The sequence below is a fragment of the Macaca thibetana genome, chromosome 12 (assembly GCF_024542745.1).
Source record: "Macaca thibetana thibetana isolate TM-01 chromosome 12, ASM2454274v1, whole genome shotgun sequence".
In the NCBI taxonomy this organism is placed as follows: domain Eukaryota; kingdom Metazoa; phylum Chordata; class Mammalia; order Primates; family Cercopithecidae; genus Macaca; species Macaca thibetana.
In genome coordinates this window covers 23,976,139-24,003,074 of record NC_065589.1, presented here as the reverse complement: position 1 = coordinate 24,003,074, position 26,936 = coordinate 23,976,139, and the positions used below count along the sequence as shown (strand labels likewise).

Genomic DNA, 26,936 nt, shown 5'->3' with positions numbered 1-26,936 from the left:
GAAGGAGACAAAAGGGAGGCAGAGGTCTGAGAGGGGACAGAGTTGATCAAGATGACAGCCTGGAAATGTTAAGACAGGGATTTGGATAAATCTATAATGTAGTAACCACTTTCTGTTTAACATGCTTTATAGAGCATTAGGCACAACAGCACATGCGGTTAGATACAACTGTTTTTAGAAGATTCTGAAAGAAAACAGGACTTGACACAGTAAGAAGGAAAGAGAAGATTGAGTGGGTAAAATCCAGATCTTATAGCCAGGGACTTTGATGGAGTGATGGTGAAGAAACCGGGAACTCGCAGGTTAAAAACACAATGTACAGCAATAAGAAATCAACATTGTAGTCCATGTCCCCCTTTTATATGGGTGATAATTTCAAAGTACTATAGCCAGAGTCCCAGGAGGGTTCTAGTCACCCTTGCTCCCCAAAAGCCAGTCCTTCCTTAGGCTCCTCAGGTTAGTGCTGATCCCAGTCTGCACATCTCAGACCATACCCTCTTCCTATTCAGGTGGGGCAGGCTTTCAGCCCTCAGGTCCAGTGTGGGGAGTGGCAGGAGCAGGAGGGCTGGGATCCTCCAGCTGCACATCATGCAGGTGCACTGTGGGGGTGGTGGGGTCTTTGCCCACACCCTGGTTTGGGTCGGCTTGGTCAGGGTGGTGCCTGCGTATGTGCTTGACCACCTGGAACTTTTGCTTGGCCTTGTAGTTGCAGAGGCGGCAAAAGAAGGGGTGGCGGTCGGTGTGGGTGAGGGCATGATGGCGCAGGCCAGCAGCCCAGCGGAAAGCACGGTGGCACACGTTGCACACATAGGGTTTGGCCTCACTGTGCTTGCGAAGGTGGGTGCGCAGCAGGAAGCGCGTCTTGAAGGCCTTGCCGCACTGCTCACACATGAAAGCCCGTGCTTCTCGATGCCGGGTCTCTTGGTGCACACGCAGTGCATCAGCCCGGTTGGTGCAGTACTCACACTCAGGACACTGGTATGGCTTCAGTCCTACAGGGCAGAGAACAAATCACCATTGAAAGGCGGTGGAGCAAGGTTCAGTGGGCCATGGAGTTACTGTGATCGGTGGATATGAAGAATGCAAGCAGCAAGTTGACTAATGACCATATCTTTGGAATGCTCCAGTCCTCCAGTCCTGTTTGACATTTTTTTTTTTTTTTTTTTTTTGAGAGATGGAGTTTCGCTCTTGTTGCCCAGGCTGGAGTGCAGTGGCATAATCTCCGCTCACAATCTCTGCCTCCCAGGTTCAAGTGATTCTCCTGCCTCAATCTCCCAAGTAGCTGGAATAACAGGCATGCACCACCACACCTGGCTAATTTTGTATTTTAGTAGAGACAGGGTTTCACCATGTTGGCCAGGCTGGTCTCGAATTCTAGACCTCCGGTGATCTGCCCTCCTTGGCCTCCCAAAGTGCTGGGATTATAGGCATGACCACTGCGCCCGGCCCTGTCTGACATTTCTGTGCCTTTCCAACACAGAGTCCTTGTACATCAACAAGAAATCAATGTTGTAGTCCCAGCAATCAATGTTGTGGGTGCCCAATGGATGCTGAAGATTAACTGGACCTCTAACCAACTAGCTACGTGAGAGTAATGAATATTCAAATATGGAAGGGTTTCCACATGGGAAATAACCCTCTTTTGGTCACAGGGTACTCATGGAATTTGTCAATTCATTTAAACACAACTGCTTGTTCAACTCGAAAAGCCAAAGACCAGCCTGGGCAACAAAGTGAGACTCTGTCTCTACAAAAAAATTAGGTGGGCGTGGTGGCGTGTACTTGGTAGTCCCAGCTACTTGGGAGGCTAAGGCAAGAAGATCATGTGTACCCAGGAGTTTGAGGTTGTAGTGAGCTATGACTGTACCACTGCACTCCAGCATGGGCAACAGAGCAAGACCCTGTCACTGAAGGAAAAAAAAAAAAAGTAAAAGAAATACTTAGGAGGGGCCAGGCACGGTGGCTCACGCCTGTAATCCCAGCACTTTGGGAGGCCGAGGCGGGCGGATCATGAGGTCAGGAGATTGAGACCATTCTGGCTAATATGGTGAAACCCCCGTCCCATCTCTACTAAAAATACAAAAAATTAGCTGGGCGTGGCGGCAGGTGCCTGTAGTCCCAGCTACTCGGGAGGCTGAGGCAGGAGAATGGTGTGAACCTGGGAGGCAGAGCTTGCAGTGAGCTGAGACTGTGCCACTGCACTCCAGGCTGGGCAACAGAGTGAGACTCCGTCTCAAAAAAAAAAAAAAAAAAAAAAAAAGAAAAAGAAATACTTAGGAGGGAAGAGGTAGTGGTGAAAGAAGTGGCATTCACAAAAGCAGAGGGCCTTGAAATGCTCCTAATCAATTCCTCCACACAGGGAAGATCAGATGCAGTAAGCACAGGCACATGATTGTGTGCTTTCAAGAACCGAGTTTGTGGATTCCATCCATACCCAGGAGAAGAAAAGGACAGACTGGAACAGGAGACCCCTCTACTTTCTCCTTTTTAACTCATGATAGTTCTGTCATGTCTGTATAAGAGCCAGGCAAATCTGCCCTCAGTCACCCAAGTTTGAGTTGGGGGTTCTCACGAGGGGAAAAATGACTGACCTTGTAACACAGTCACCTAGGAAGCTTTTGGAAATTACATATGCACAGGTTCTCAGGTTTACCCTTCTGATTCTGACAGGTCTTCAGTGGGTTGGGGAGCCATTCTGGCACATACAACCCCAGCCTACCCTCTACTCCCAATGTGAAAATTGATGTTGGCCCTGAATTGGAACAAGGACCAACCTTGGTGAGGTGAGGTTTGCCAGGGAACAAGGGAACCCTTCAGGCCTGTGAAACCACACAGACTTACCTGTGTGCTTGGTCATGTGGTATTTGAGCTGGTTGACCCACTTGCACTTATAGCCACACTCAGGGCACAGGTACTTCCGTTCCTCCTTGTGGATCCGCATGTGGTACTGGAAGAGGCAAGAGCAAAAAGTAGAAAATGTGTACCCTTTGGTACTCACTGGATGTAGAAGTAGGGGTAAACAGGCAGAGAAACTGTTGGCAGATAACCCTGTTCCCTGCTCCCATCCTGTCCATAGGCCGCTTATCAACCAGGTCCCTGAGTTTTGTCAGTTTGGTATCCTAGGTTTGCCTTAGCTCTTTCACTTACTAGCTATGTCCCAGATGGTTTAATCCCTAATTCTCGGACTACTAATCTATAAAATGGGGAATAAAGTATCTATATCTCATATTTTTGAAATGATTAGAATTATAGTGCTAGAAATATAGTAAGTGCTCAATAAATGTTAGCTGTTATTATCTAGATTGTTCTTACCCTATTCTATGCCTTTATCATAAGGCAAGCAGACATTATGGAACTTCATTTTTCTTAATCTTCAGTTTCTTGCTAGGAATTTTTTTTTTTTTTTTAAGAGACAGGGTCTCACTCTACTGCCCAGGCTAGAGTGAACTGGCATGGTCACAGCTCTCTGCAGCCTTAACGTCCTGGGCTAAATCGATCCTCCCACCTCAGCCTCCCAAGTAGCTGGGACTACAAGCATGTGCCACAAGGTCCAGCTAATTAAAAAAATTTATTTTTATAAAGACAGAGTCTCCACATGTTGCCCTGGTTGGTCTCAAACTCCTGGGCTCAAGTAATCCTCTGGCCTTGGCCTCCCAAAGTGCTGGGATTACAGGCATGAGCCACTGCACCTGGCCAATAAATTTTTATTTACTTATTTATTTTTGAGACAGAGTCTCGCTCTGTTGCCCAGGCTGGAGTGCAATGGCGTGATCTCGGCTCACTGCAAGCTCTGCCTCCTGGGTTCACACCATTCTCCTGCCTCAGCCTCCCGAGTAGCTGGGACTGCAGGCACCTGCCCTGCTAATTTTTTGTATTTTTAGTAGAGACGGGGTTTCATAGTGTTAGTCAGGATGGTCTTGATCTCCTGACCTCGTGATCCGCCCGCCTCGGCCTCCCAAAGTGCTGGGATTACAGGCGTGCCTAGCCCCAATTTTTAAAATGGGGTCTGTTGCTCTGCTACCCAGGCTGGGGTGCAGTGGCATGATCATAGCTCACTGCAGCCTCAAATTCCTAGTCTCAAGAAATCCTCCCACCTCAGCCTCCTGAGTAACTGGGACTACAGGTATATACCACCATGCCTAGCTAATTAAAAAAATTTTTTTTGTAATGGGATCTCAATTTGCTGCCGAGTGGCCTTCAACTCCTGTCTTCAAGCGATCCTCCTACCTTCGTATCTCAAAGTGTTGAGATTACAGGTGTGAGCCACAATATGGAACTTTATCTTTACAACAACCCTATGAAGTTGGTATTATCTCCTTTTTAACAGATGAATAATCTGGGGCTTGCTAAAGGAACTTTCCCAAAGCCACAGAGCTAATATCTGGAGGCATCAGCTTTACAGAACCCAGGCAGTGTAACTCCAGAGCCTGTACTCCTTCCACTTCCTGCCCCATATCCTCTGACATTACCTTGAGGCGAGAGGGATCAGCACAGGCATAAGGGCAGAGGTGACAGTGGTAAGGCTTCTCCCCAGTGTGGATGCGGCTGTGCCAGGTGATCTTCTGCCGGTTCTTGGTGCTGTAAGCACAATCGGTGCACTTGTAGAGACGAGTGCCCCCATGCCCTTTCACATGGTGATCTAGTACCAGCTGATGGCGGCACGTGAAGTCACAAAAGGGGCAGTGCAGAGGGGGCTGGCCAGCATCCCCATCCCCATCTGAGGCTGCCACAGCTGCTGAAGTCTCCTCATGCTGTTCCAGGTAGTGCTTCACCAGGCCCACCCGCTCCCGGGCAGCGAAGTCACAGAGCTGACAGCGGTGGCTGAAATGCTGCTGCCTCCGGTGCTCATCCAGAGCCAGTCGGCTAGGGAAGGCCTCCTGGCAGGCCCCACACTCAAGCCGTGGGTGCTGTTTACGGGTGTGTCCTCGTAAGCTGGCAGGGCTGGGGCATAGCAACCCACAGCGGGAACAGTGCAGGGGGCCCTCAGTGGTCTCTGCAGGAGAGCCAAGGGCAGGCTGTGCAGGCTCAGGGTGTCGGCGCAGAGCATGCTGCTTAAGTGCTGTCTCTGAGCTGAACTGGGCTTCACACTGGGAGCAGGCAAAGGCTGGGGTGCCTTGGTGGCAGCTGTTGACATGACGAGTAATGTCATGGCGAAGGTAGCCACTATAGTCACAAAGTGGACAGAAGTGGGTGGGTGTTTTGTCATGTACCCTTAGCCGGTGCAAGCGCAGTTTCGAGTTGGTACCAAATGTCTGGGGGCAAGAGCTGCAGGGGATGCGGCCAATGCCTGTGTGGCGGGACTGGTGAGCCTCTAACCGGTACCGTCTGGTGGTGGAAAAGTCACAGAAGGGGCACTGATGAGGCTTCACCCCCTCGTGCTTGAGCCGCCGGTGCTGCTGCATGCAACGGCTCTGTTTACAGGTGAAGCCACAGTCCCCACACTGCAGATGGGGCCGGGGCCCACGGGCTGGGGCCGCAGTGGGGTGCCTCCGCTTCTGGTGGAGCCTCAAGGCAGAGGCAGCAGGAGCAGTGAATGGGCAGAGGCTGCAGTGCAGCTCTCCAGACTCCTCGAGGGGGCAGCCCCGTGTCTGGTGAGTCCTCAGAGCCCGTTCCTGCTGGCAGCTAAAGGGACACGTGGGGCAGGTGAAGCGAGCCCCCTTCTGCTTTTGAACCAGAACTGTATCCCCATCACCAGATCTGGACTCTGTACTCCTATTCTTCAGGGGAGCAGAGTCCCCATTGCTCAATGGGGACACAAGCTGGGTCTGGGAGGTTCCTCGTTTTCCTCCCCCACTACGTCCTCCCCTGCAGCCTTCAGTCACGTGAGAGGTAATAGAGGAGAGCCGGGAACAAAGGAATGGGCAGGAGTTGCAGTGAAACTTGCCCTGCTCAAAGCGGTGTTTCTTCGGGGTCTCTGTGGGCGAGGAGTTTCCTGCAGGAGGGACTGGGTCAAAGCAGTGCTTCTTAGGGGCCTCTCTGGGCAAGGAGTTTCCTGCAGGAGGGACTGGGGAACCAGAGACTGTGGCAAGAGGCTCTTCTGTTTCTTCTGGCTCCTTGGGAAGCTCCAAAGGAACATCTTTCGGAAGCAGTAGCTCTGCTTCTAGTGGTGCAGGTGGGGGCTTCCCACCTTCTGTGTCCTCTGAGGCCTGGGTACCCGGGAGCACAGGTTGCAGAGGTATGGGTGAATCTGGTCTGGGCAAGCCCTTGTTCTTTCTGAGCAGAACAGGGCACTTCTTCAGTAGGTGGGTGCTGAGGCCACGCTGTTGCTTGAAGCTAGCCCCACACTCAGGGCACAGCAGGGGCTCTCGGCGGCCCTGGCACCCAGTCCTGGAGTGCAGATTCAGGGCCTTCTCCCGGCGAGTGATAAAAGGGCAGTGGGGGCAGCGGAAGGCTCGCCCCTCTCCCTGGATCACTACCATCTGCACCCGCCCCTCTAGCACCAATGCCTCTGCTTGTTCTTTATCCTGTCTCCTTAGAGCCTTGAGTAACGACTCTGACTCAGGTAACGGGGGCAAGGGTGCTGTCTCAGCAGGTGGAGTTGCCTTGAAGGTTCCTACCCAGTTGTTAGGGGCCTCCTCTAAGGATGGATTTGTGGAGGGCTCAGACGCTAGCTTTTCCAGAAGGGGATTTTCTTCGGCTCCCAAGTCAGAAGTCCCAATACCTTCAAAGTTAGATAGCTCTGGCCCTTCCAGTCCCAGGGGCCTGAACTCCATAGGGGCTGTTTCAGTGACCTCCTCAAGGGGTGGCTCAGTCACAGACTCCAGCTCTACTCCCAGGGCCTCTAGGTGTAGTGTGCAGCTGCCCTCTTCCACCTCTGCTGGGCTGGAACTGCCAACCAGGTCAACCCCATGGGGAGCCTCACTGCCCTCCTGTCTTCCAGTGTTGACCTCCTCACTTGTCTCTGGCAGGGCCTGGTCCAAGCTGGGGTCCACCACAGTCCCAGGTTCGTGACCTAGCCCCTTGGAATGGGCAGACAGCTGGCTTGAGGGCTCTGAATCTGGTGGGGGTGTCGGGCCCTGCATGGCCCCTTCCGGCTCCTGGCTCACATAGCGGAGCTGCCAGGCCTGGTCTCCAGGCACATAGCCATGGGCCTTGCGTTTGTGGAACAAGAGTGTGGTGTTGCTGAAGGTGCGGTAGTCACAGAGGGCACAGTGGAACTCACGGAGGCGGGTATGCTTGCAGTTCTCATGGCTCAGCAGAGCCTGCTTGTGGCGGCTCTGGTAACTGCAGTAGTGACAAGGGTAGAGCGGGGCCGGTGTGCCAGGGTGGTGCTGGGAAGCCATGTGCTTCTGCAGCTCATACTTCCGCTTGCAGGCGAAGGCACACACCTCACACATCAGAGACTTGCCCTGATGCCGCAGCTTGTGGCTGCTCAGCTGATCAGCCCGGTGGCAGCGATAGGAGCACTGGTTGCACTGATACCTGGCAAGGAGAGAAAGGGGGAGGCAATCACAATAATTAATCACAACAACTAAGAATCACTCAGTAAATACTTACTGTGGGCCAGGCTCTGCGCTCAGTATTGTACATGTGTCACCTGATATAACCCTCCTTTTCACTACCCTATGAAACTGGTATCTCTATTGTCCACGGGAGAAAAACTAAATCACAGACGTTAATAACTTGCCTAAGGTTGGTTACAAAGGAAGCCAGGAGCAGAGACAGCCTAGCTTCAGGGCCTGTGTTCTAAGCCCTACTCTGTACTGCCTTCCTAAAATAATCATGAATCAGCATGACCCACTGTACACTTCCAAGGAGCTGACGTGGCTACAACTCCACAGGGCAGGTTTCTGTGCCTCGTTTCCCTTCTCCCACATAAGCATGACAGCTCTGGAAACCCCTGAGCCAGCTGTGCCACAGGTCAGAGAACTTGCTGGATTTGGAAGTGGCCAAGACTGGGGCATGAATATAGAGTCTATTCACTTTCCCAGGGACAAACTCTGAGAACTCAAGTACACCTTAGCCTCTAGGCCTATACTGTAGGTCTATACTCCCTTCCCAGAGCCCAGAGAGTGCTCACCATGTGACTAAGCCACAGTCACAGGGGCCAGCTGTAGGCAATGCAGTTGAGACAGTGGGAACAGAGAAGGGTGTTATGAAAAGACTCTCTTTTTTCTTTCCTTTTCTTTTTTGAAACACAGTCTTACTCTGTCACCCAGGCTGGAGTATGGTGGTGCAATCTCGGCTCATTGCAACCTCCTCCTCCTGGCTCAAGCAATTCCAGTGCTTCAGCCTCCCAAGAAGCTGGCATTACAGGTGTCTGCTACCATGCCCAGCTAATTTTTGTAGTTTTAGTAGAGATGGGGTGTTGCCCAGATGGCCTTGAACTCCCAAGTTCAAGTAATTTGCCCGCCCCGGCCTCTCAAAGTGCTGGGATTACAGGTGTGAGTCACTGCACCCGGCCTTAGGAGGAGACTCTCCAGGGATTGGAGAAAGCAATAGGGCCAGAAGTTAGATCCAAGAAGAAGCTAGCTTGGCATAAGGTTCTTGGGATTGGGACGGAGGCCTATGTGTGTGTTGTTGTACCTGAGGTCCCCTGTATGTTTTCGCATGTGCACACGGAGGTAGTGCTTCCACTTGGTGACATAGCCACATTCAGTGCACATGTAATCCTTGGTGTTGGAGTGGGTCAGCATGTGCTTCGATAGGTAGCTCACGTCTCGACATGTGAAGTCACACAGCTCACACTTGTGAGGCTTCTCACCTTATATGGGGGATGAGGATGAGGGGAGAGAACACAGGTCAGACACAGAGCAAGTGGACAGACCATTTCTTCCAGCAAGGCTGCCCTGATGCCAGTGAGGAACAACAGCTTCATATGCTACCTGCAACGGTGAAAACCTCACAATAATGAAGGCTGCTTCACAGCCCTCTCAAATAACTACTCCCCCAACTTTCACACCAATGAAGATGGGAAGAAAGTAAAGACCAAGCTTTTCTTTTCTTTTTTTTTCTTTCTGTTTTTTTTTTTTTTTTTGAGACGGAGTCTCGCTTTGTCGCCCAGGCTGGAGTGCAGTGGCCGGATCTCAGCTCACTGCAAGCTCCGCCTCCCGGGTTTACGCCATTCTCCCGCCTCAGCCTCCCAAGTAGCTGGGACTACAGGCGCCCGCCACCTTGCCCGGCTAGTTTTTTGTATTTTTTTTAGTAGAGGCGGGGTTTCACCGTGTTAGCCAGGATGGTCTCGATCTCCTGACCTCGTGATCCACCCGTCTCGGCCTCCCAAAGTGCTGGGATTACAGGCTTGAGCCACCGCGCCCGGCTTCTTTCTGTTTTAATTGAGACAGAGTCTCACTCTGTCGCCAAGGTTGGAGTACAGTGACGTGACCTCAGCTCACTGCCAAGCTCAGCTGCCCGGGCTCAAGCGATTCTTGTGTCTCAGCCTCCCAAGTAGCTGGGATTATAGGCGCCCGCCACCATGCCTAGCTAAATTTTTTGTATTTTTAGTAGAGACAGGGTTTCACCATGTTAGCCAGGCTGTTCTCGAACTCCTGACCTTAGGTCATCCGCCCACCTTGGCCTTGTAAAGTGTTGGGATTACAGGCATGAGCCACCGTGCCCAGCCCAAGCTTTTCAAAACTAGCTTAAAGTCCACTCTTGATTTGTTTTACTGTTTGCTGTCACTATGGTCAACTGCTCTACTTAGCCTAATTCTTTTGTTTTCCAGAAAAGGAAAAATAAATGAGACAACAGAACAGAATGGTCAAGAATTCTGATCTGAAGTCCAACATAGTAATAAAAATATTAACAGCCAACATGAACAAAGTTCTTACTATGTGAATAGCACTCTTCTGGCACTTTGTAAAAAAATGCCTCCTCTCGGCTGAGCACGGTAGCTCACACCTGTAATCCCAGCATTTTGAGGGGCCGAGGCGGGTGGATCACGAGGTCAGGAGATCGAGACCATCCTGGCTAACGCGGTGAAACTCTGTCTATACTAAAAATACAAAAAATTAGCTGGGCATGGTGGCGGATGCCTGTAGTCCCAGCTACTCGGGAGGCTGAGGCAGGAGAATGGAGGGAACCCAGGAGGCGGAGCTTGTAGTGAGCCGAGATTAGGCTACTGTACTCTCAAAAAAAAAAAAAAAAAAAAAAAAAAAAAAAAAAAAAAAAGCCGCCTCTCCACAGATTTTCAGAATATCCTTAAGAGGCAGGTGCTATTATCACCCTCATTTTACAGATAGGGAAACTGAGGCACAGAGAAATCATAGAGCCATTAAGTGGTAGTTTAAATCCTAGCTGACTACCATGTGGCTTCGAGCAGTCTGTTTCTTTGTCTCCAAAAGGTTGGTATAAAGATTATATGAGATGTTCCAAAGTTGTCAGTGAAACTCAGTGAGAACTCAAAGGTGAGCTGTTCATGTTGATGGTCAAGACCTGGCACTGACAGGCTGGGCCAGGTTCCTTCAGGACCCCTCCTTGTTGTCCCTGCCCACTCACCCAGCCCCATTCCCTATGGTGAAAGGCTGGCAACATGGTACTCTGCAGAGTTCTAACACTATCTGTGTCGTCTTAAAGTAGGTCTCAGAGTTTGTCTCTTTTCTCATCTTTACCTGCCTTACTTACAAGATTAAACCTCTTGGAAAGACCTCAGAAACATGAGATTCTGTGACTAAAGCATGTACAGGAATGAGTTCAATGAGAATAATGGCTTTGTCCCAGGCTACCTAATATTTTTTCTCCCAAACCAGTGTCTTTGATGAAAATTCTAAAAATGTCCTGTCAATCCACTGATGTTGACATAGAGATCACAAATGGGATGATGCTGTAGCAGGAAGCTTGGTTTGGTTGTTACCTAAAGCATCAAGAATGCTGGAAGACAGTTACGAGTGCCAGTTAAACATCTGCAACTTCCAGGTCACTGGAGGTGATCTTGTTCGGTGTCATGGACACCCAAGCTATAGAAGGCCATATGCATGTGGACGGTTCAGTCCCCTCGCCCCTGTCTCTTAGCACATCCCAAAACATGAATTGCAACGTAAGGTAATTTGTCCTAGTTTGGGTTTCTTCAGGCTTGATGTTAACCCACTCAAGCCTGACTAGGGGTGGGCAGAACTGGACAGGGGCTTAAGAGGCACAGCACCACAGTGGTTAGAGCACAGGCTCTGGAATCAGACGGCATGGATTCAAATCCTAGCTCTACTAGTTTACTAGCTAACTGACACTCAAGGCTCATTTGTAAACCTGGAATACTAGATCTATCTCTAGGAATTTTGGGTCAAATGAGAAAATGTATGCAAGGCCCTTTGTAGCCATTATCACCACCATCATTATTACAACATTATTGTAAAGATGGAGACCATCCTACCGGTATGTAGAAGCATGTGTCGGATGAGCACCCTCTTGTGGGCAGTGGCAAAGCTGCACTCAGGACACTGGTGGATCTTTTCATGAGCATGCATCTTGCCTACATGATCCTGGTAAGCCACGGGGTTGAAGGTGGCAAAGGGGCAGAAGGTGCAGCGCAGCTCTTCACTGCCAGGGTGGCCCTGCTTCTTGTGTTTACGGAATAGGTGCTTATTGGAACAAGCAAAGTCACAGTGGGGGCAGTGGAAGGCGTAGTGGCTCTTGTGGTGGGCCTCCATGGCTTCGGCTGTGGCAAAGAGCATGGGACATGAGTGATGGCGGCACTCCACAGCCCGCACCCCATGGGTCTCCTTCAGGTGCTTAATGAAGGCCTTGCGGTCGGGTGCTGCATAGCTGCAGCCCTCCTGAAAGCAGCGAAGGGGTACCGGCTCTGCCGCGGCTGCTGCCGTGTGGCTCTTGAGGTGCTCCTTGAGGGCCTGGCTGAGGCGGAATTCCTCACGGCAGATAGGACAGGCATAGGTGTCTGAGTAGAAGTTGGAAATATCTTCATGCATGCTGGCCATGTGGCGGTTGAGTGCATTCCTTTCCACCGCACTGTAGTGGCAGAGTGGGCAGTGGTGGGCCTTTTCACCCAGCTCCCGCAGCAGATGGGTCTTGAGCTTGCTCTTACTGGTGAAGAACTTCTGGCAGTTGGGGCACTGGAGACTGGGGTCTGGGAAGTGGAGATGAAGGTGTTCCACCAGATGGGTCCGCTTCTTAAAGCAGCGCTTACACTCTGGACACATATGGGTCTTGAAGAGGGACTCGGTGCCAGAGACCACATCCCCTGGGAGAGGGAATAGAGTTGAGAGAGTGAGATTTTTCTGGGGATAGCCAGATAATGGGAGAACCACAATTTACTCAGACACAAACAATGTGTGGCCTCTCTCCAGGAAACCAAGCAAAAGGGTCTCAAACACTGTAGTCTCAAAGAAAAGGTGAGAAACTCAAGTTTTAAGAGAAGCAAAACCACAAGGGCTTCTCAGGCCTTGCTGTGACATCCTGTTTGAAGTGCTTTACTCAGCTACCTGCTCTTCTTGAGTCTTTGTTTAGAGCTGCTTAAAACAATCTGAATGGAGCATTCTTGTTCTTTCCTGCCTTGTTCTATGGGGGCAGGCAGAAGCATCAGCAAGATTAGTTAGAAGGAAAAGAGCCCCCAAGAGGGTGAGCCAAAAGAAAGTAAAGAACTCTTGGCCGGGCGCGGTGGCTCAAGCCTGTAATCCCAGCACTTTGGGAGGCCGAGATGGGTGGATCACGAGGTCAGGAGATCAAGACCATCCTGGCTAACACGGTGAAACCCCGTCTCTACTAAAAAATACAAAAAACTAGCTGGGAGAGGTGGCGGGTGCCTGTAGTCCCAGCTACTCGGGAGGCTGAGGCAGGAGAATGGCGTGAACCCGGGAGGCGGAGCTTGCAGTGAGCTGAGATCCGGCCACTGCACTCCAGCCTGGGTGACAGAGTGAAACTCCGTCTCAAAAAAAAAAAAAAAGAACTCTTACTTCTAAACACTGGCTCACAGGCTCTAGCTAATAATGAAGTTGGTAATAAATACAACCAAATCTTTCTTATTCACCTTGATAACAACTGTACTCCTTGTGGGATGACTTTCAAATATTCTACTGAGGTGAAAAACTGGGAAGCAAAGATTCAGAAAAAAGTATTTGAGGGCTCAGTGCCAGACAAAATAGGCTGTTATCATCAATAACTTCTGGCATCTCTATATTATGATGAAGATCACCTCCTGCTTCCCTGCTAGAGTTTTCTGCCTGAGGAAAACCAGCCCAGTGAAGCAAACTCGATTTACCCCAATGCTATATTACTAAAGTCTTTACCATTCACTCATTCATCATTTTCCCACTAGACCTTGACTTTTGAGTCAAGGTAGAACAGAATAAAAGGATCCGAACCAAAGCTCAGAAAACAAACCCCAGAGCTTCAATACCACGGTTTCAATAATCCATTCTTTCCCACCACCAAGGGCTTCAAGCCTTAGTCATTACCTTCCAGCCGCTGAGCCCCTTGGCCTTTATCCACAGCCTTATGGGAGTTCTTCTGGGTGTCATTCTTCTCTTCTTTCTCTACATTCTCCTCTTCAGCTGTCTCCTGCCCAGGCAGGGGTGTACCTGCTTCCTGTGAAGGTTCTCTCTCTCCTGGAGGCAGTTTGGGAGCTGGAGAGACATAAAACTTGATAAAGTCTACAGGAGCCAATGACAGCACTAAATGCTTATACTTCTCCACCTACTGGCTGAAATAATCACCCTCTTCCACTTTTAGCATAAGGAAATCTTGGGTTTTATGTATAAATGTATTTCCACTCAAGACAGAAATAGGAGGACCAAGAGCTAAGTTATTAGCAATGTTCCAGTCTAAAGTAACTCAAACCTCAGAGAGCACCCCTTTTGACAGCAGTGAGGTCACTGAGGTCATAGGGGGCTGAAAGTAGAGAATGGGTAGACTGCAATTCCTTCTCTTATCAGAATCCTGGCCTCTCCTGGCCTGTTTTCTCTGTTTCCTCCTGCTCCTCTGCTCTCTCATGCTTTTTTGGGACCAAGAGGAATGGCAACTAGTAAAACACCATCTCCCTTGAATGTTCCTTTCCCTTCCTCCCTCTCTCTTTCTCTCTTTTTTTTTTTTTTTTTTTGAGACAGTGTCTTACTCTGTCATCCAGGCTGGAGTGCAGTGGTGCAATCTTGGTTCACTGCAACCTCCGCCTCCTGAGCTCAAGTGATCCCCCACCTCAGCCTCCTGAGTAGCTGGGACTACAGACATGCACCACCAAACTCAGCTAATTTTTGTATTTTTTGTAGAGACAGGATTTCACCACATTGCCAGGCTGGTCTTGAACTCCTGGATTCAAGGGATCCATCCACCTTGGCCTCCCAAACTGCTGGGATCACAGGCATGCGCCACAGTGCCTAGCCCAAACGGTTATTTCCTTTTTAAAATAACCCTGGCTTCTACTGCTCAATCCCCAGTTGCTCTAAAGGAAAGTCTACAGGCATTCCTTCAGTGGCCATAGCCAATGATGGTCATTTTTGCTTTTGCTCTCAGAAAGCTGTGAAATGGATCATTAGAGAATATTGGTTAAGTAACTTCAAGCCACAGGTAGCCTAAGCCAACTTTCACTCATTGTCACAAAGACTTCCTCTTTGTCCCATATATTCCACTGTTTCAAGATGCCTTCCCATGTCATCCAGTAACTCCATCCTCCTGAGCCACTATCTAGATTCTCTTATATTCATGTACATTCATGGCCTTGGAAACAACTGCCTCTCCTATAAGATCAACTGTGGCTGAACTCCAGGAGAGGAACTGCTTGGCCCTTGGCCTCATACCTGGCAGCAGCTCCTGGGATGGAAGGCCCTGAACGGCAGAAAGTTCTCCCTGTGTCCCAGCACCATGGCTCCGCTGATGCTGCCGGAAGAGTTTGACGTTGGAGCCCATGAAGCTGCAGTGGCTGCAGTGGAAAGGGTAATGCGCCTGCCGGTGCAGCTCCATGCCCTGCTGGCTCCCGAAAAGCAGGGGGCAGCCCCGGAAAGAACAGGGCACAGGAACTGCTCTGTGAGTCTGCCTCAGGTGGTGCTGCAGACCCTTGCGATCTTCAGCAGAGAACACACAGCCAGATTCTGGGCAGGAGAAGGTGTCAGGAGTGCCCCGGTGAATCTTGAAGTGGCTCTTCAGGGCCTGGGGTTGGGCAAACTCCTGTCTACACACAGGGCATGATAGGGGACTAACTGGTGGGCTCTGGCCCTGCAGAGGGCCAGGGAGGATTGGGTTGCCGGGAGGCAGCTCTACAGAGCATGGGGGGCTAGAGAGGCCCTGCACAGGCTGTATATGGGTCTCACTGCACTGATGCAGGGCCAGCAGAGTGGGCTCTGCGAAGCTCTGTTCACAGCGCTCACAGAAGTACACCTCCACCACCTTTACCAGGACACCTGCAGGCAGAGGACCGACAGAGAAAGGCATAGAATCAGATGGAACAAGACTCATAGGAGTTAGTTACTAGTAGAAAATGTAGGTGAATCTTTTAATATTCGTAGAGTACAGATGGACTTTAAGTCTGGTCCTATACCTGGACTGTAAGCCCCATAAGGTCAGGGACCATCTATCTGGCATGTGTGTTTGGACTCCTAGCACAATACTTGGTACAAGGTAGGTGCTTAATAAATATTTGTTAAATGAGTGAATAAACAAGCAAATCCAGACAGCATTAAGACAGTATATTTTGCCCAAGTGAAAACCAGAAACTTCCAAAAGAAAATGACAAACTAGGGATAATATCTGCAATATAAATGATAAGAGCTTTACTTTCAAATTCTGTAAAGAGCTTTACAAAGGCACAGGAATGGATAAAATGGAGAATATCCTTTCTGAAAATAGTTATTATTCTCCATAATAATTGCTGCCGTTTTAAAAGCAATGGGCAAGACTTTGATTTCAAAAGGCTTAATAAACGCTCTCATTTGGTCCTCCAACAGCCTTATGAGAACAAGGTCCTGAGATTCTACGAGGTTAAGACTACTATGTTTATTAGTGGTAGAGCCATGACTCAAGGTCAGGTTTATCCTATTCTGCTGGTCCTTTTGCTCTTTATTGTTATTTTGTTAAAAAAAAATTTCAGGGCCAGGAGTGGTGGCTCACACCTGTAATCCCAGAACTTTGGGAGGCCAAGACAGGCAGATCACGAGGTCAGGAGATCGAGACATTCCTGGCTAACGTGGTGAAACCCTGTTTCTACTAAAAATACAAAAAAATTAGCTAGGCGTGGTGGCACGCACCTGTAGTCCCAGCTACTCGGGAGGCTGAAGCAGGAGAATCGCTTGAACCTGAGAGGCGGAGGTTGCAGTGAGCCAAGATTGCCCAGTGCACTCCAGCCTGGTCAACAGAGAGAGACTGTCTCAGAAAAAAAAAAAAATTTCAGGCCGGGCCCAGTGGCTCACGCCTGTAATCCCAGCACTTTGGGAGGCCGAGGCAGGTGGATCACCTGAGGTCAGGAGTTCGAGACCAGCCTGACCAACATGGAGAAACCCCGTCTCTACTAAAAATACTAAATGACCTGGGCATGGTGGCGCATCCCTGTAATCCCAGTTACTCAGGAGGCTGAGCCAGGAAAATCACTTGAAACCAGGAGGCAGGGGTTGCAGTGAGCCAAGATCATACTATTGCACTGCAGCCTGGGTTACAAAAAAAAAAAAAAAATTTCAGTGCAACATCTAAAATGATACCTAAGTATACAAAGGAAGAAAAACCACCCAGCCCCTTCACACACACAATTTCGTGTGTTTCTTTTTGACCCTTTTCTTCCCACTTGCTATATATCAAAGATATTTTTATATTTGAGTACATTTACATCTAGTTTGTACTTTCTTGTCCAGTTTGTTTTTTCCAGAGCATGGACAAATCAAAATGAAATTCTGCCCTTGCTTCCCTGGGGAGAAAAAAAATAAAAATAATTTTTTTGGCGGGTGGTGGGGGAAACAGGGTCTCTCTCTGTCACCCAGGCTGTAGCGCAGTGGTGGTGTGATCATAGTTCACTGCAGCCTTGACCTCCCGGGCTCAAGCGATTCTCCCACCTCAGCCTCCTGAGTAGGTGGGACTACAGGCACCACCATGCCTGGCTAATTTTTAAATTTTTTGTAGAGATGGGGTCTCCCTATGTTGCCCATTCTAAAAATAATTTTAAAAAATAAATTAATTGTGCCCTTACGGATGGACATCTGGGCTGTTTCCAACCATTACAAATAAAGCACCCCTATATATTCTTATCCTTGTATCTTTGTGCATGTATATATGCCTTTCTGTAGGACAGATTCCTACAGTGGAATTACAGTGGTCAGAGTATGCAAACTGTAAAATTTGCTATGTAGCTAAATTGACCTTCAAAAGATTATACTAATTTGTATCTCCATAATCTATAACATGGTGTTTCCTATAGCCTCGTCAACACTAGGTATTATTTAAAATGTTTAATTTATGCCAAAGTGCATCTCCTATTTTTTTTTTTTTTTTGAGACAGAGTCTCGCTTTGTTGTCCAGGCTGTGGTTGAGGGGCACAATCTTGGCTCACTGCAACCTCCGCCTCCCAGGTTCAAGCAATTCTCGTGCCTCAGCCTCCTGAGTAGCTGGGATTACAGATGCCCGCCACCACGCCCAGCTGATTTTTTTGTATCTTAGTAGAGATGGGGTTTCATCATCTTGCCCAGGCTGGTCTCAAACTCCTGAGCTCAGGCAATCGCCTGTCTCGGCCTCCCAAAGTGCTAGGATTATAGGCATGAACCACCATGCCCAGCCGCATCTCTTATTTTTTTATCTCTTATTTTTAACTGGAATTTATTTTTTTGCTAGTGAGATTAAGCATCCTTCCATATAGTTACTACTTTTATTTCTTTAGAGCATTGCACATAGATTTCTTTTTCCCATTAAAAAAAAAAAAAAAAAGGTTTCTGCTGGGTGCGATGGCCCAAAACTTTAGGAGGCCGAGGTGGGAAGATTGCTTGAGCCCAGGAGTTCAAGACTAGCCTGGGCAACAAGGTGAGGCCTCGTCTCTACAAAAGAAAATTTAAAAACTAGCTGGGTGTGGGTGGTATACACCTGTGGCCCCAGCTACATGAGAGGCTGAGGCAAGAGGATTGCTTAAGCCTAGGAGGTCAAGGCTGCAGTGAGCCATAACTGTGCCACTGTACTCTAGCTTGGGTGGCAGAGCAAGATCCTGTCTCAACAAAACCCCCAAAACCAAAAGAAAACATAAAAAGGAAAGCAAACAACAAAAAAGATGGTTCCCTTTTCTTATTGTGGCTCTTTGAATTTTAAAGATATTAACTCTTGGCCGGGCGCAGTGGCTCACGCCTGTAATCCCAGCACTTTGGGAGGCCGAGGCGGGCAGATCACAAGGTCAGGAGATTGAGACTATCCTGGCTAACACAGTGAAACCCTGTCTCTACTAAAAATACAAAAAATTAGCTGGGTGTGGTGGCGGGCGCCTGTAGTCCCAGCTACTCAGGAGGCTGAGGCAGGAGAATGGCGTGAACCCGGGAGGCAGAGCTTACAGTGAGCCGAGATGGTGCCACTGCACTCCAGCCTGGGTGACCGAGCGAGACTCTGTCTCAAAAAAAAAAAAAAAAAGATATTAACTCTTTCTTATATATTGCAAATGTTTTTCCTAGGTTCTTTTTTTTTTTTTTAATTTCTTTCACCATATGGAAGTTTGGAAATATTATATGGTCAAATTAGCTAATCTTTCCCAATATTCTTTGTCACTACACTACAGTGCCAAGTGAAGTGGTGACAACTATGGCTGGAGGATGGCAATTAAAAAACAGGGAAGCTTCCTGAAAATAAGAGGTGATGACAATGGGATGAATAAAGGGAGAATCTTTCATCTGAGATAAATACAAATGGCTCAACTTCTGCTGTTTGTTTGTTTTGTTTTGTTTTTAAAGTGGTAGGGGTCTCACTATATTGCCCAAGCTGGAGTGCAGTTGCTATTCACAGGTATGATCATAACATACTGCAGCCTCTAACTCCTGGGCTCAAGCAATCTTCCTGCTTCAGCCTCCCAAGTAGCTGAGACTACAGGTGCATGCCACCGTACCAGGCCTCAACTCTTATTCTTAACAACATGCCTTGGATGAGTAAAGTATGTTATACACAAAAAACTAGGGCAGGGAAATACCAGATCACTTCTGGAAAGCCCTGCCAAGACAGGGTTTTTGCTTAATGCCTGGCTGCAGTTCCTGGGTAGGAGGGTCAATATGGAGGAAAGAATCTCCAAGGACTGTAAGAGTAGGGACAAGCCAGGATTTGGCAGAGGTGTCAGAAAGGTCTTCCTTTCTGGATTACTGCCTAGCACACACATGAAGCCCTTGCAGGAAGGACTGCCAAAAGCTTGGTAGAAGGCTGTGCACCACTTCGCCAGCCTTCAATCAACATGCACCAACTGCAAACCAAATGACAACATCTCCAAGTATAAAAATAGGATGCTACCTTGTGTTCTCATCATATTTATACAGAATCAAAAATAACCCAGACAAAACCTCAGAGCTGCCTGTCCCACTGGCCTGCTTGCAACTGTGTTTGTACCTGGGGTCTCTCCAGGAGCACCTGGGGTCAGGGTTCCAGCTACTGTCTCCACAATGATCTCCATGTTCCCTGGACCCTCTTCAGTTGCTGTGGCCTCTACCAGCAGGCAGCCTGGCTCAGTAGGCAAAGGCGCAGGGTCCCCGGAAGGACAGGGGCTCTGGACAGGCCCCAGGATTCCACGGTTAGAGAGAGGCGGGGGGATCAGCAATAGCTCAGGACACAGTCCATCCATCTCTCCGGTGCTATGGGCTGGCTGTGAGTCCAAAAGTGGGTCTGTCATCACCACCGACTTGTGTGTTTTGGCCTCTTAAATGCTGACAAGCCAACCAGAAGAAAAACAAAGTAAAGTTAGAGTTCCTACTTTCTTCCCAGCTGGTGTGGGTACACAGCCCAGTGCCCACCGACTTAGGCATTTTCTTGCATGGCAATATGCCACATATACCTTATGAGACTAAATAGAGGCTTTCTTTTATGATAATGTTCAGAACAAAAAGTATAAAAATGATAACGGAACATTAGGAGAGAGCCAACAAGTATTGGCCAACATATTAATGACTGCAGGTTGTCTCCCGCTAGCTAAGTGCCCTTAGCCAAGTCATTAAGCAATTTGGGTCTCAGATTTCTTATCTGCAGCAAAATTAGGTGGGGCCAAAGAATCTCAGAAGTCCCTTTTTTTTTGTTTTGAGACAGAGTCTCGCTCTGTCACCCAGGCTGGAGTGCAGTGTAGTGATCTCGGCTCACTGCAACCTCCACCTCCTGGGTTCAAGCAATTCTCCTGCCTCAGCCTCCCTACTAGCTGGACTACAGGCAGGCGACACACACGCCTGGGTAAATTTTGTATTTTTAGTAGCGATGGAGTTTCACCATGTTGGCCAAGCTGATCTCGAACTTCTGACCTCAGGTGATCGGCCCACTTTGGCCTCCCAAAGTGCTGGGATTACAGGCGTGAGCCACCTTGCCTGGCCCCTTTCTCTCTTAACCTTTGATAATCTCACTATTCCTCAGAATGGATTATAAGGAAGGCCCTTCCTTCATCATCTGGATCCTGCTGACCTCCCCAGACTCATCTCCCACTTCTCCCCTCAGCAGATCTCTGAACCAGATGATGTGCCATTCTCCAGACTCACAACATTCTCTTTTGCTTTCATACCCTCATAGCCTTTTGCGTCTCTTGGCTTGATACGCCTTTTCCCCTTTTCAATCTTTCTCTCTTGTCTGGCTAACCAATTAACTATCCTTGAAGAAGCTACACAAATGTCACTTCCACCATGAAGGCTTCCTGACATTCTTTTTTTTGAGACAGTCTTAGTCTGTCACCCAGGCTGGAGTGCAGTGGCATGATCTCAGCTCACTGCAACCTCCGCCTCCTGGGTTCAAGTGATTCTCCTGCCTCAGTCTCCTGAGTAGCTGGGATTACAGGCATGCGCCACCATGCCTGGCTACTATTTTGTATTTTTAGTAGAGATGGGATTTCTCCATGTTGGTCAGGCTGGTCTTGAACTCCCGAACTCAGGTGATCCACCCGCCTCAGCCTCCCAAAGTGCTGGGATTACAGGCGTGAGGCACTGCGCTGGCCTGGCTTCCTGACACTCTTAAATTTTCTCTCTTCTGGCATCCTGAGGGCACTCTGTACACAGCCCTTTCAGAAACGAGGTCACACTGCACTGTTTTTTACCCATCAGTCTCTCTCCCTAGATGTGTAGCTTTTTAGTAATTTGTTGACATTATCACTTCAATGACATCACTTTGTGATACTGATGTTATCACTTCAACGAACACAAATCACCCACAATCGAAGCTTCCAGTGAAGAAGCACAGACATGGAGCTGCACTGGAGTAACGCTAGGTATCTTGCACTAAACCAGTGGTTCCTCACCTATAACATAACACGTTTGTAGAAATTTCAAACTCATTAACTGACTATGGCCTCAAACTAAATATGGGAACATAACTGAGAAATGAATGACAATTAAATTGCATACCCTGTTATACATGGCTAAAATGAGTTTAAGCTGAATAATTAGTAATTAATAAGAATGATAGGAATCACTTCATGAAATTGAGTCACAGAGAAGATGCAAAAAAAAAAAAAAAAAAAAAAAAAAGAAGAAACCAGGCGGGGCACGGTGGCTCACGCCTGTAATCCCAGCACTTTGGGAGACCGAGGCGGGTGGATCGGGCGGGCCGATCACCTGAGGTCAGGAATTCGAGACCAGCCTGGCTAACATTGTGAATCCCCATTTCTACTAAAAGTACAAAAAAAACAGTAGGGCGTGGTGGCACACGCCTGTAATCATCCCAGCTACTCGGGAGGTTGAGTGAGGAGAATCGCTGGAACCCGGGAGGTGGAGGCTGCAGTGAGCCGAGATCGCACCAATGCACTCCAGCTTGGGCAACAAGAGCGAGAAACTCCGTCTCAAAAAACAAACAAACAAGCAAACAAAACCCAAGATCCTGCAATCTGATAGTCCCTATTTCCAGAATCCCACGACTCAAAACAACAGATCATAGGGATTCACAAGGTGGCTGGGAAGTGCACTCCCGTGGCCAGAGGGATTCTCCGGAAACGGCAGTCTCCACTTACTGAATATTATCGCTGCTCTGGGGAATCTTCCAGCTTGGCCATACATGGCCTCCGGGGGGAGCCAAGGAGGACGCTGAGCCGTCAAGATTAAGAACCTTCACCTGAGGAAGGGCAAGGTGAGGTAGGAGACAGGTGGGCACGAGAGAAGAAATACGCTTATCTTCCGGGCAGGAGGACTGAGGAAGAGAAAGGACAGACTAAGGCAGAGAGGAGGTCTGGAGAAATAACGGGCCCCGGCCCAGGGACCCAGGTTCCCACTTGCCTCTGGCTCTGACTCACCGCGTAGCCTTGGACAGACACAGTCGCATCGCTTCTCTGGGCCTCAGCTTTCCTGTCTGTAAAATGGAGGTGATGACAGTGTCCACATCGTCGGGCGGGAGCTGGATCATAAGAGCCAGCGAACGGGAAAGGCGGCTTGTAACCTGGAAGGCTTGGGATGGAGCATCGTCATGATTTTGGTCCAGAGAGCAGCGGGTACCGGGCGGGGTCCAGAAGCGTGACGCAACTGCGGTGCCGGGGCCCAGCTCCTCTGGGTGCTCCCTTCAGTACCTCCTCCCGAGAGTTCCCAGAGCCCAGGCCCACCCTGATCCCGGGGCTCGAAAAACTTTGCCTCCAGCTTGCTTCACCCGCGTTCTCTTCCCAGTTCCGCCCCGCAGCTACTCACCTCCAGACCCCGAGCCGGCTGGAGCCGCATCTCTATGGTCGGCCGCGGCTGGAGCGGCCCCCGGTGCCCCCTTTGTGCGACCGCCTCCGGCCCAGCCGCCTCTAGGATATTGGGGATGTGGAAGCCACTCTCTCTTCCTCTTGCCGGCTGCCTGGGTACTCTATGTTTTCTCTCTCTGGTTTTTCCCGCCCTCCACCCCAACTCCAGCCCTGAAGCCGGAGAAGCACCATCGAGAGCTCTGGGATAGAGTGGCGTGGGCTTCTTGGTGGGTGTGGCGGGAAGTCGATGAAAGGACCCGGGGCGGGGCCGAGCGCAGCTTCCCCAAAGTGCAGGCGCGGTGAAACCATCGAGACAGAGGGCCAGAGAGTCGTATCGGTGAGAAGGCTGAGCGACGGATTACCCCAAAGCATGTGGCTGGAGGCGCGAGGGGGGTGTGGGCGAGGTTCCTGGGTGTCGCAGAGGGGCCGGAGGCGGGAGAGCTTTGTCTGTGGCCTTCCATGCATAGGTGTTTTGGAATTCTGGATACCAGTTCTGAGGCTCAGCCGAGATCTCTGCTGTCAGCTCATCTCCCTGCATGCCAGGGGCAGGGCAAAGTGGCCGGGGTTCGGGGTTGGAGGAGAGGTGTACTAGAAACAACTTCGCGCTTATCCCTCAGGATCTTATTGTCTACAATGTGACGATCCGTGGAGAAAGTAGCAGATGGGCAGATTTTCAGTTGGGGAGAATGAGGGAGAAAAGAACGGGCATTCCGAGCCAAGAGAACTGCATGAACAAGGAGTTGGGAGGTTGCTTACTTGTTGAACATATTTGTTGCGTATTTGCATATTTACTGAACAGGTAGTGTTGGGAGCTAATCCATGAAAGGTAGGTGGGCGCCGTATTGTAGAGGGCCTTGAGTACCAGGCTGAGTTTGTACCCAGTTCAGGGGTCTGTTGGGAGCCAGCCATTGAAGGTGCTGGAGCAGAGAGAGAGATGGAATTGGAGCTTATCCCTATGATGAAAGATCTGGACCCTTTTGTAGCTGTTCCGTGAAGCCAGAGGTGAAGACCTTTTAAAATGCCATTTCAAGAACTATGATTTTAAAGACAGTTTAGGTGGGAGGTAATAAAGGTATAAACAGGACATTAGATATTGGGGATGTAAGGGTGAGGATATTTGAAGGACATTACTCATAACAAGGCATAGGGTTACTGACAAGTCAATGGATGCTTCTCCTTTGCTGACTGCAGCCAGTGGGCCCGTTTTTATCAAAGCTGGTCCCAGGGACGACAAAAATCTTGTCCATCCATTATCCTGATGTGAAGCCAGTTTATATAGCTCTTTTTGGTTTAAGGCATTTCCAGACATGGTCCTCTGGTAGGAAACAGGTATGAGTAGACTAATGAAGGGCAAAATGGGATGAGGGGCCTGGAGTCTCCACCCTTGCATTCCAACACTACCCTTACCCCACAAAAGGAGGCTATTGACCCACACAGTAGTGCTGACCTGTGGGCAGGGCTGGGGAGGTCCAGTTTCTAAAGTAATCTTGTGCTTTGTCCCTTCTCCACTGTTCCCCACCCGTAGGTTTTTGTAACACCCCAGGGCCTGTAAGGTTTGGTGTTTCCCTTTCAAGATGCCACTTTCAGACTTTATTCTGGCCCTGAAGGACAATCCCTACTTTGGGGCTGGATTTGGGCTGGTGGGTGTGGGCACAGCCCTGGCCTTGGCCCGGAAGGGTGCCCAACTGGGCCTGGTGGCATTCCGGCGCCATTACATGATCACACTGGAAGTCCCTGCTCGAGACAGGAGCTATGCCTGGTTGCTTAGCTGGCTCACCCGCCACAGTACCCGTACTCAGCACCTCAGTGTCGAGACTTCGTACCTTCAGCATGAGAGCGGCCGTATTTCCACTAAGTTTGAATTTGTCCCCAGCCCTGGAAACCACTTTATCTGGTAAAGTTGGGAGCTAGGGAGGGCTGTGCGAGTAGAAAAGAACGATGGAAGCTGGGTTTGACCCATTCACTCACTCTGTTTTGATCGTTCTTATTCAGGTATCGGGGGAAATGGATCCGGGTAGAACGAAGTCGAGAGATGCAGATGATAGACTTGCAGACGGGAACTCCTTGGGAATCTGTCACCTTCACGGCCCTGGGCACTGACCGAAAGGTTTTCTTCAACATCCTGGAGGAAGGTGTGGGATGGCACAGGCAGGCTTTCTCGGGACATTGCAGGGATGGGGACATTTGACATCAGATGAGCAGTTTGGAGAGGTGGAATAAGCAGGCTGTGGTGAGCCCATGGGAACAGGGGGCCAGAAGGAAGCTGTTTGGCTCAGCTCCACCTAACTGAAGAATCAGCCATGGTGAAGAGAATTACTGGCTTTATCTCTTCTCCTTCCCAGCTCGAGAGCTAGCCTTGCAGCAGGAGGAAGGGAAGACCGTGATGTACACAGCTGTGGGCTCTGAATGGCGTCCCTTTGGCTATCCACGCCGCCGGCGACCACTGAATTCTGTGGTTCTGCAACAGGGTCTGGCTGACCGAATTGTCAGAGATGTCCAGGAATTCATCGATAACCCCAAGTGGTACACTGACAGAGGTGAGAAGCAGCTGGGGTCTCGGCTGTGCTGTTTTTGACATTTTTAGAGGGGACAGGTTGGTCTCTGGCCAGATGAGGTGATATAAAGCTCTAGTCCAATTCCCAGAGATTAAGAGGAATGAAAAGTTGTGTATGAGAATGATTTACTTCTGTACCAAGATTATCAGGCTTCCAGGGGCCAGGGCTGGGAATGAACATGGATATCTGGGGCAAAAGACATGATCATCCTGGCTCTATCCCTAGGCATTCCCTACAGACGTGGCTACCTGCTTTATGGGCCCCCTGGTTGCGGAAAGAGCAGTTTTATGTGAGTATTCAAAATTTCTCTTAACTTGGCAAAATGAAGCCTTTTTGGAAACGCTGGGCTGATGGGGTTGGAAAGGGAAATGAATCTGGGAACTTGGGACCAGGGAACAGGATAAACATGAAATGTGTGGAACATTAGGGTGTGAGGTAGAAATCAGGCCTCTGAGACACATGTCCCCAGACTGTGAGGAGAGTAGCTGGGCCTGAGGAAGCATTTCCAGGTTGCCTGCTACTTCCTGCCATCCCATCCTCCATAGCACAGCCCTGGCTGGGGAACTGGAGCACAGCATCTGCCTGCTGAGCCTCACGGACTCTAGCCTCTCTGATGACCGGCTCAACCACCTGCTGAGCGTGGCCCCGCAGCAGAGCCTGGTGCTCCTGGAGGATGTGGATGCTGCTTTTCTCAGTCGAGACTTGGCTGTGGAGAGTAAGTGAGGGGTTCTGGAGGAAGGGGAGTGAGTAACTGTGGAACAGGGGAAGAAAACAGAAATCCAGAGGGCTGGTGGAGGATGCCTGGGTTAGTGACAAGAGCCCATGAGACGCATGGATAAGTAGGGGAACATAGTGGGGCATGCTGATTTTATGCTGGGCTATGACTACTCATGCTTCCTTATCTTTGCCTTCCTCCAGACCCAGTCAAGTACCAAGGCCTAGGTCGCCTCACCTTCAGTGGACTGCTCAATGCCTTGGATGGTGTGGCTTCCACTGAGGCCCGCATTGTGTTCATGACCACCAACCACGTTGACAGGTAGGAAGGAGCCAAGCATCCTGAGACTGAGGCAAGAGCCCACCCACTCCCCTAGTGCCTTGGGAGGAACAGGAGGTCGAGGAGCCATCTCTGTTGGGTACTAGTGTGACCACTGCCTGTGACTCTGCTTTCCCTATCTTCTCTCAGGCTGGACCCCGCCCTGATACGCCCCGGGCGAGTGGACCTGAAGGAGTATGTGGGCTACTGCTCACACTGGCAGCTGTCCCAGATGTTCCAGAGGTTCTATCCAGGGCAGGCACCTTCCTTAGCTGAGGACTTTGCAGAACGTGTCCTTCAAGCTACAACCCAGATCAGTCCTGCCCAGGTGCAGGGCTACTTCATGCTGTATAAAAATGACCCTGTGGGGGCAATTCACAATGCTGAGTCTCTGAGGAGGTGATCAGGTTGGGCTCAGCTCAGCTCTCCTCCTTTAGTTCAATAAACATCTGCCACACTACTCTGCTCTCATCTCCCTTTATCACTGAATTGGTACTTGAGTAAGACAGGGGCTGCAATCACAGGTGTAGAGGACTACATGCTCTTGCAAACGAAGCAGGGTGTTCCGGATAAGTCCTGCTCTTGCAAACGAAGCAGGGTGGTGGGGGCTTGTTTATGTGTAAACATCTTGAAAATCCAG

General features: G+C 49.7%; 2 protein-coding genes across 11 annotated transcripts; one reads left to right on the top strand and one right to left on the bottom strand.

Annotated features, from left to right (window-relative positions):
• Positions 1–109: 109 nt before the first annotated feature.
• ZNF142 (zinc finger protein 142) lies at positions 110–22,952 on the bottom strand. Of its 9 annotated transcripts, none has more exons than XM_050752345.1 (11): positions 22,671–22,952; positions 22,286–22,436; positions 22,007–22,182; positions 19,423–19,736; positions 14,679–15,278; positions 13,344–13,511; positions 11,306–12,130; positions 8,527–8,704; positions 4,470–7,422; positions 2,842–2,947; positions 110–992 (listed from the first exon to the last, which is right to left on the bottom strand). In XM_050752345.1, the coding sequence occupies exons 4-11, from the start codon at positions 19,700–19,702 to the stop codon at positions 523–525; spliced, it is 5,580 nt and encodes a 1,859-aa protein (XP_050608302.1). In that variant the 5' UTR covers positions 19,703–19,736; positions 22,007–22,182; positions 22,286–22,436; positions 22,671–22,952; the 3' UTR covers positions 110–522. The 9 variants fall into 9 exon arrangements, with proteins under 9 accessions (XP_050608302.1, XP_050608303.1, XP_050608304.1 ...); XM_050752346.1 differs by having other exon boundaries at positions 22,007–22,203; positions 22,671–22,913; XM_050752347.1 differs by having other exon boundaries at positions 22,007–22,107; positions 22,671–22,913.
• Positions 22,953–22,962: 10 nt separating this feature from the next.
• On the top strand, positions 22,963–26,756 carry LOC126933002 (mitochondrial chaperone BCS1). 2 transcript variants are annotated; one of them, XM_050752433.1, is made up of 8 exons: positions 22,963–23,045; positions 24,234–24,602; positions 24,701–24,840; positions 25,051–25,245; positions 25,489–25,552; positions 25,809–25,978; positions 26,182–26,299; positions 26,447–26,756. In XM_050752433.1, the coding sequence occupies exons 2-8, from the start codon at positions 24,283–24,285 to the stop codon at positions 26,697–26,699; spliced, it is 1,260 nt and encodes a 419-aa protein (XP_050608390.1). In that variant the 5' UTR covers positions 22,963–23,045; positions 24,234–24,282; the 3' UTR covers positions 26,700–26,756. The 2 variants fall into 2 exon arrangements, with proteins under 2 accessions (XP_050608390.1, XP_050608391.1); XM_050752434.1 differs by lacking the exon at positions 24,234–24,602 and having other exon boundaries at positions 23,031–23,045; positions 24,701–24,815.
• The last annotated feature ends 180 nt before the right edge of the window (positions 26,757–26,936 follow it).

Coding starts and splice junctions, on each gene's coding strand:
- ZNF142 (XM_050752345.1), bottom strand. CDS start 19,702: ATGACAGACCCACTTTTGGACTCACAGCCAGCCCATAGCACCGGAGAG. Junction 8,705..11,305: donor ACACATGCTTCTACATACCG/GTAGGATGGTCT, acceptor CCCCCATATAAG/GTGAGAAGCCTCACAAGTGT. Junction 7,423..8,526: donor AAACATACAGGGGACCTCAG/GTACAACAACAC, acceptor TCTCCTTGCCAG/GTATCAGTGCAACCAGTGCT.
- LOC126933002 (XM_050752433.1), top strand. CDS start 24,283: ATGCCACTTTCAGACTTTATTCTGGCCCTGAAGGACAATCCCTACTTT. Junction 25,246..25,488: donor CAAGTGGTACACTGACAGAG/GTGAGAAGCAGC, acceptor CTCTATCCCTAG/GCATTCCCTACAGACGTGGC. Junction 25,979..26,181: donor TCGAGACTTGGCTGTGGAGA/GTAAGTGAGGGG, acceptor GCCTTCCTCCAG/ACCCAGTCAAGTACCAAGGC.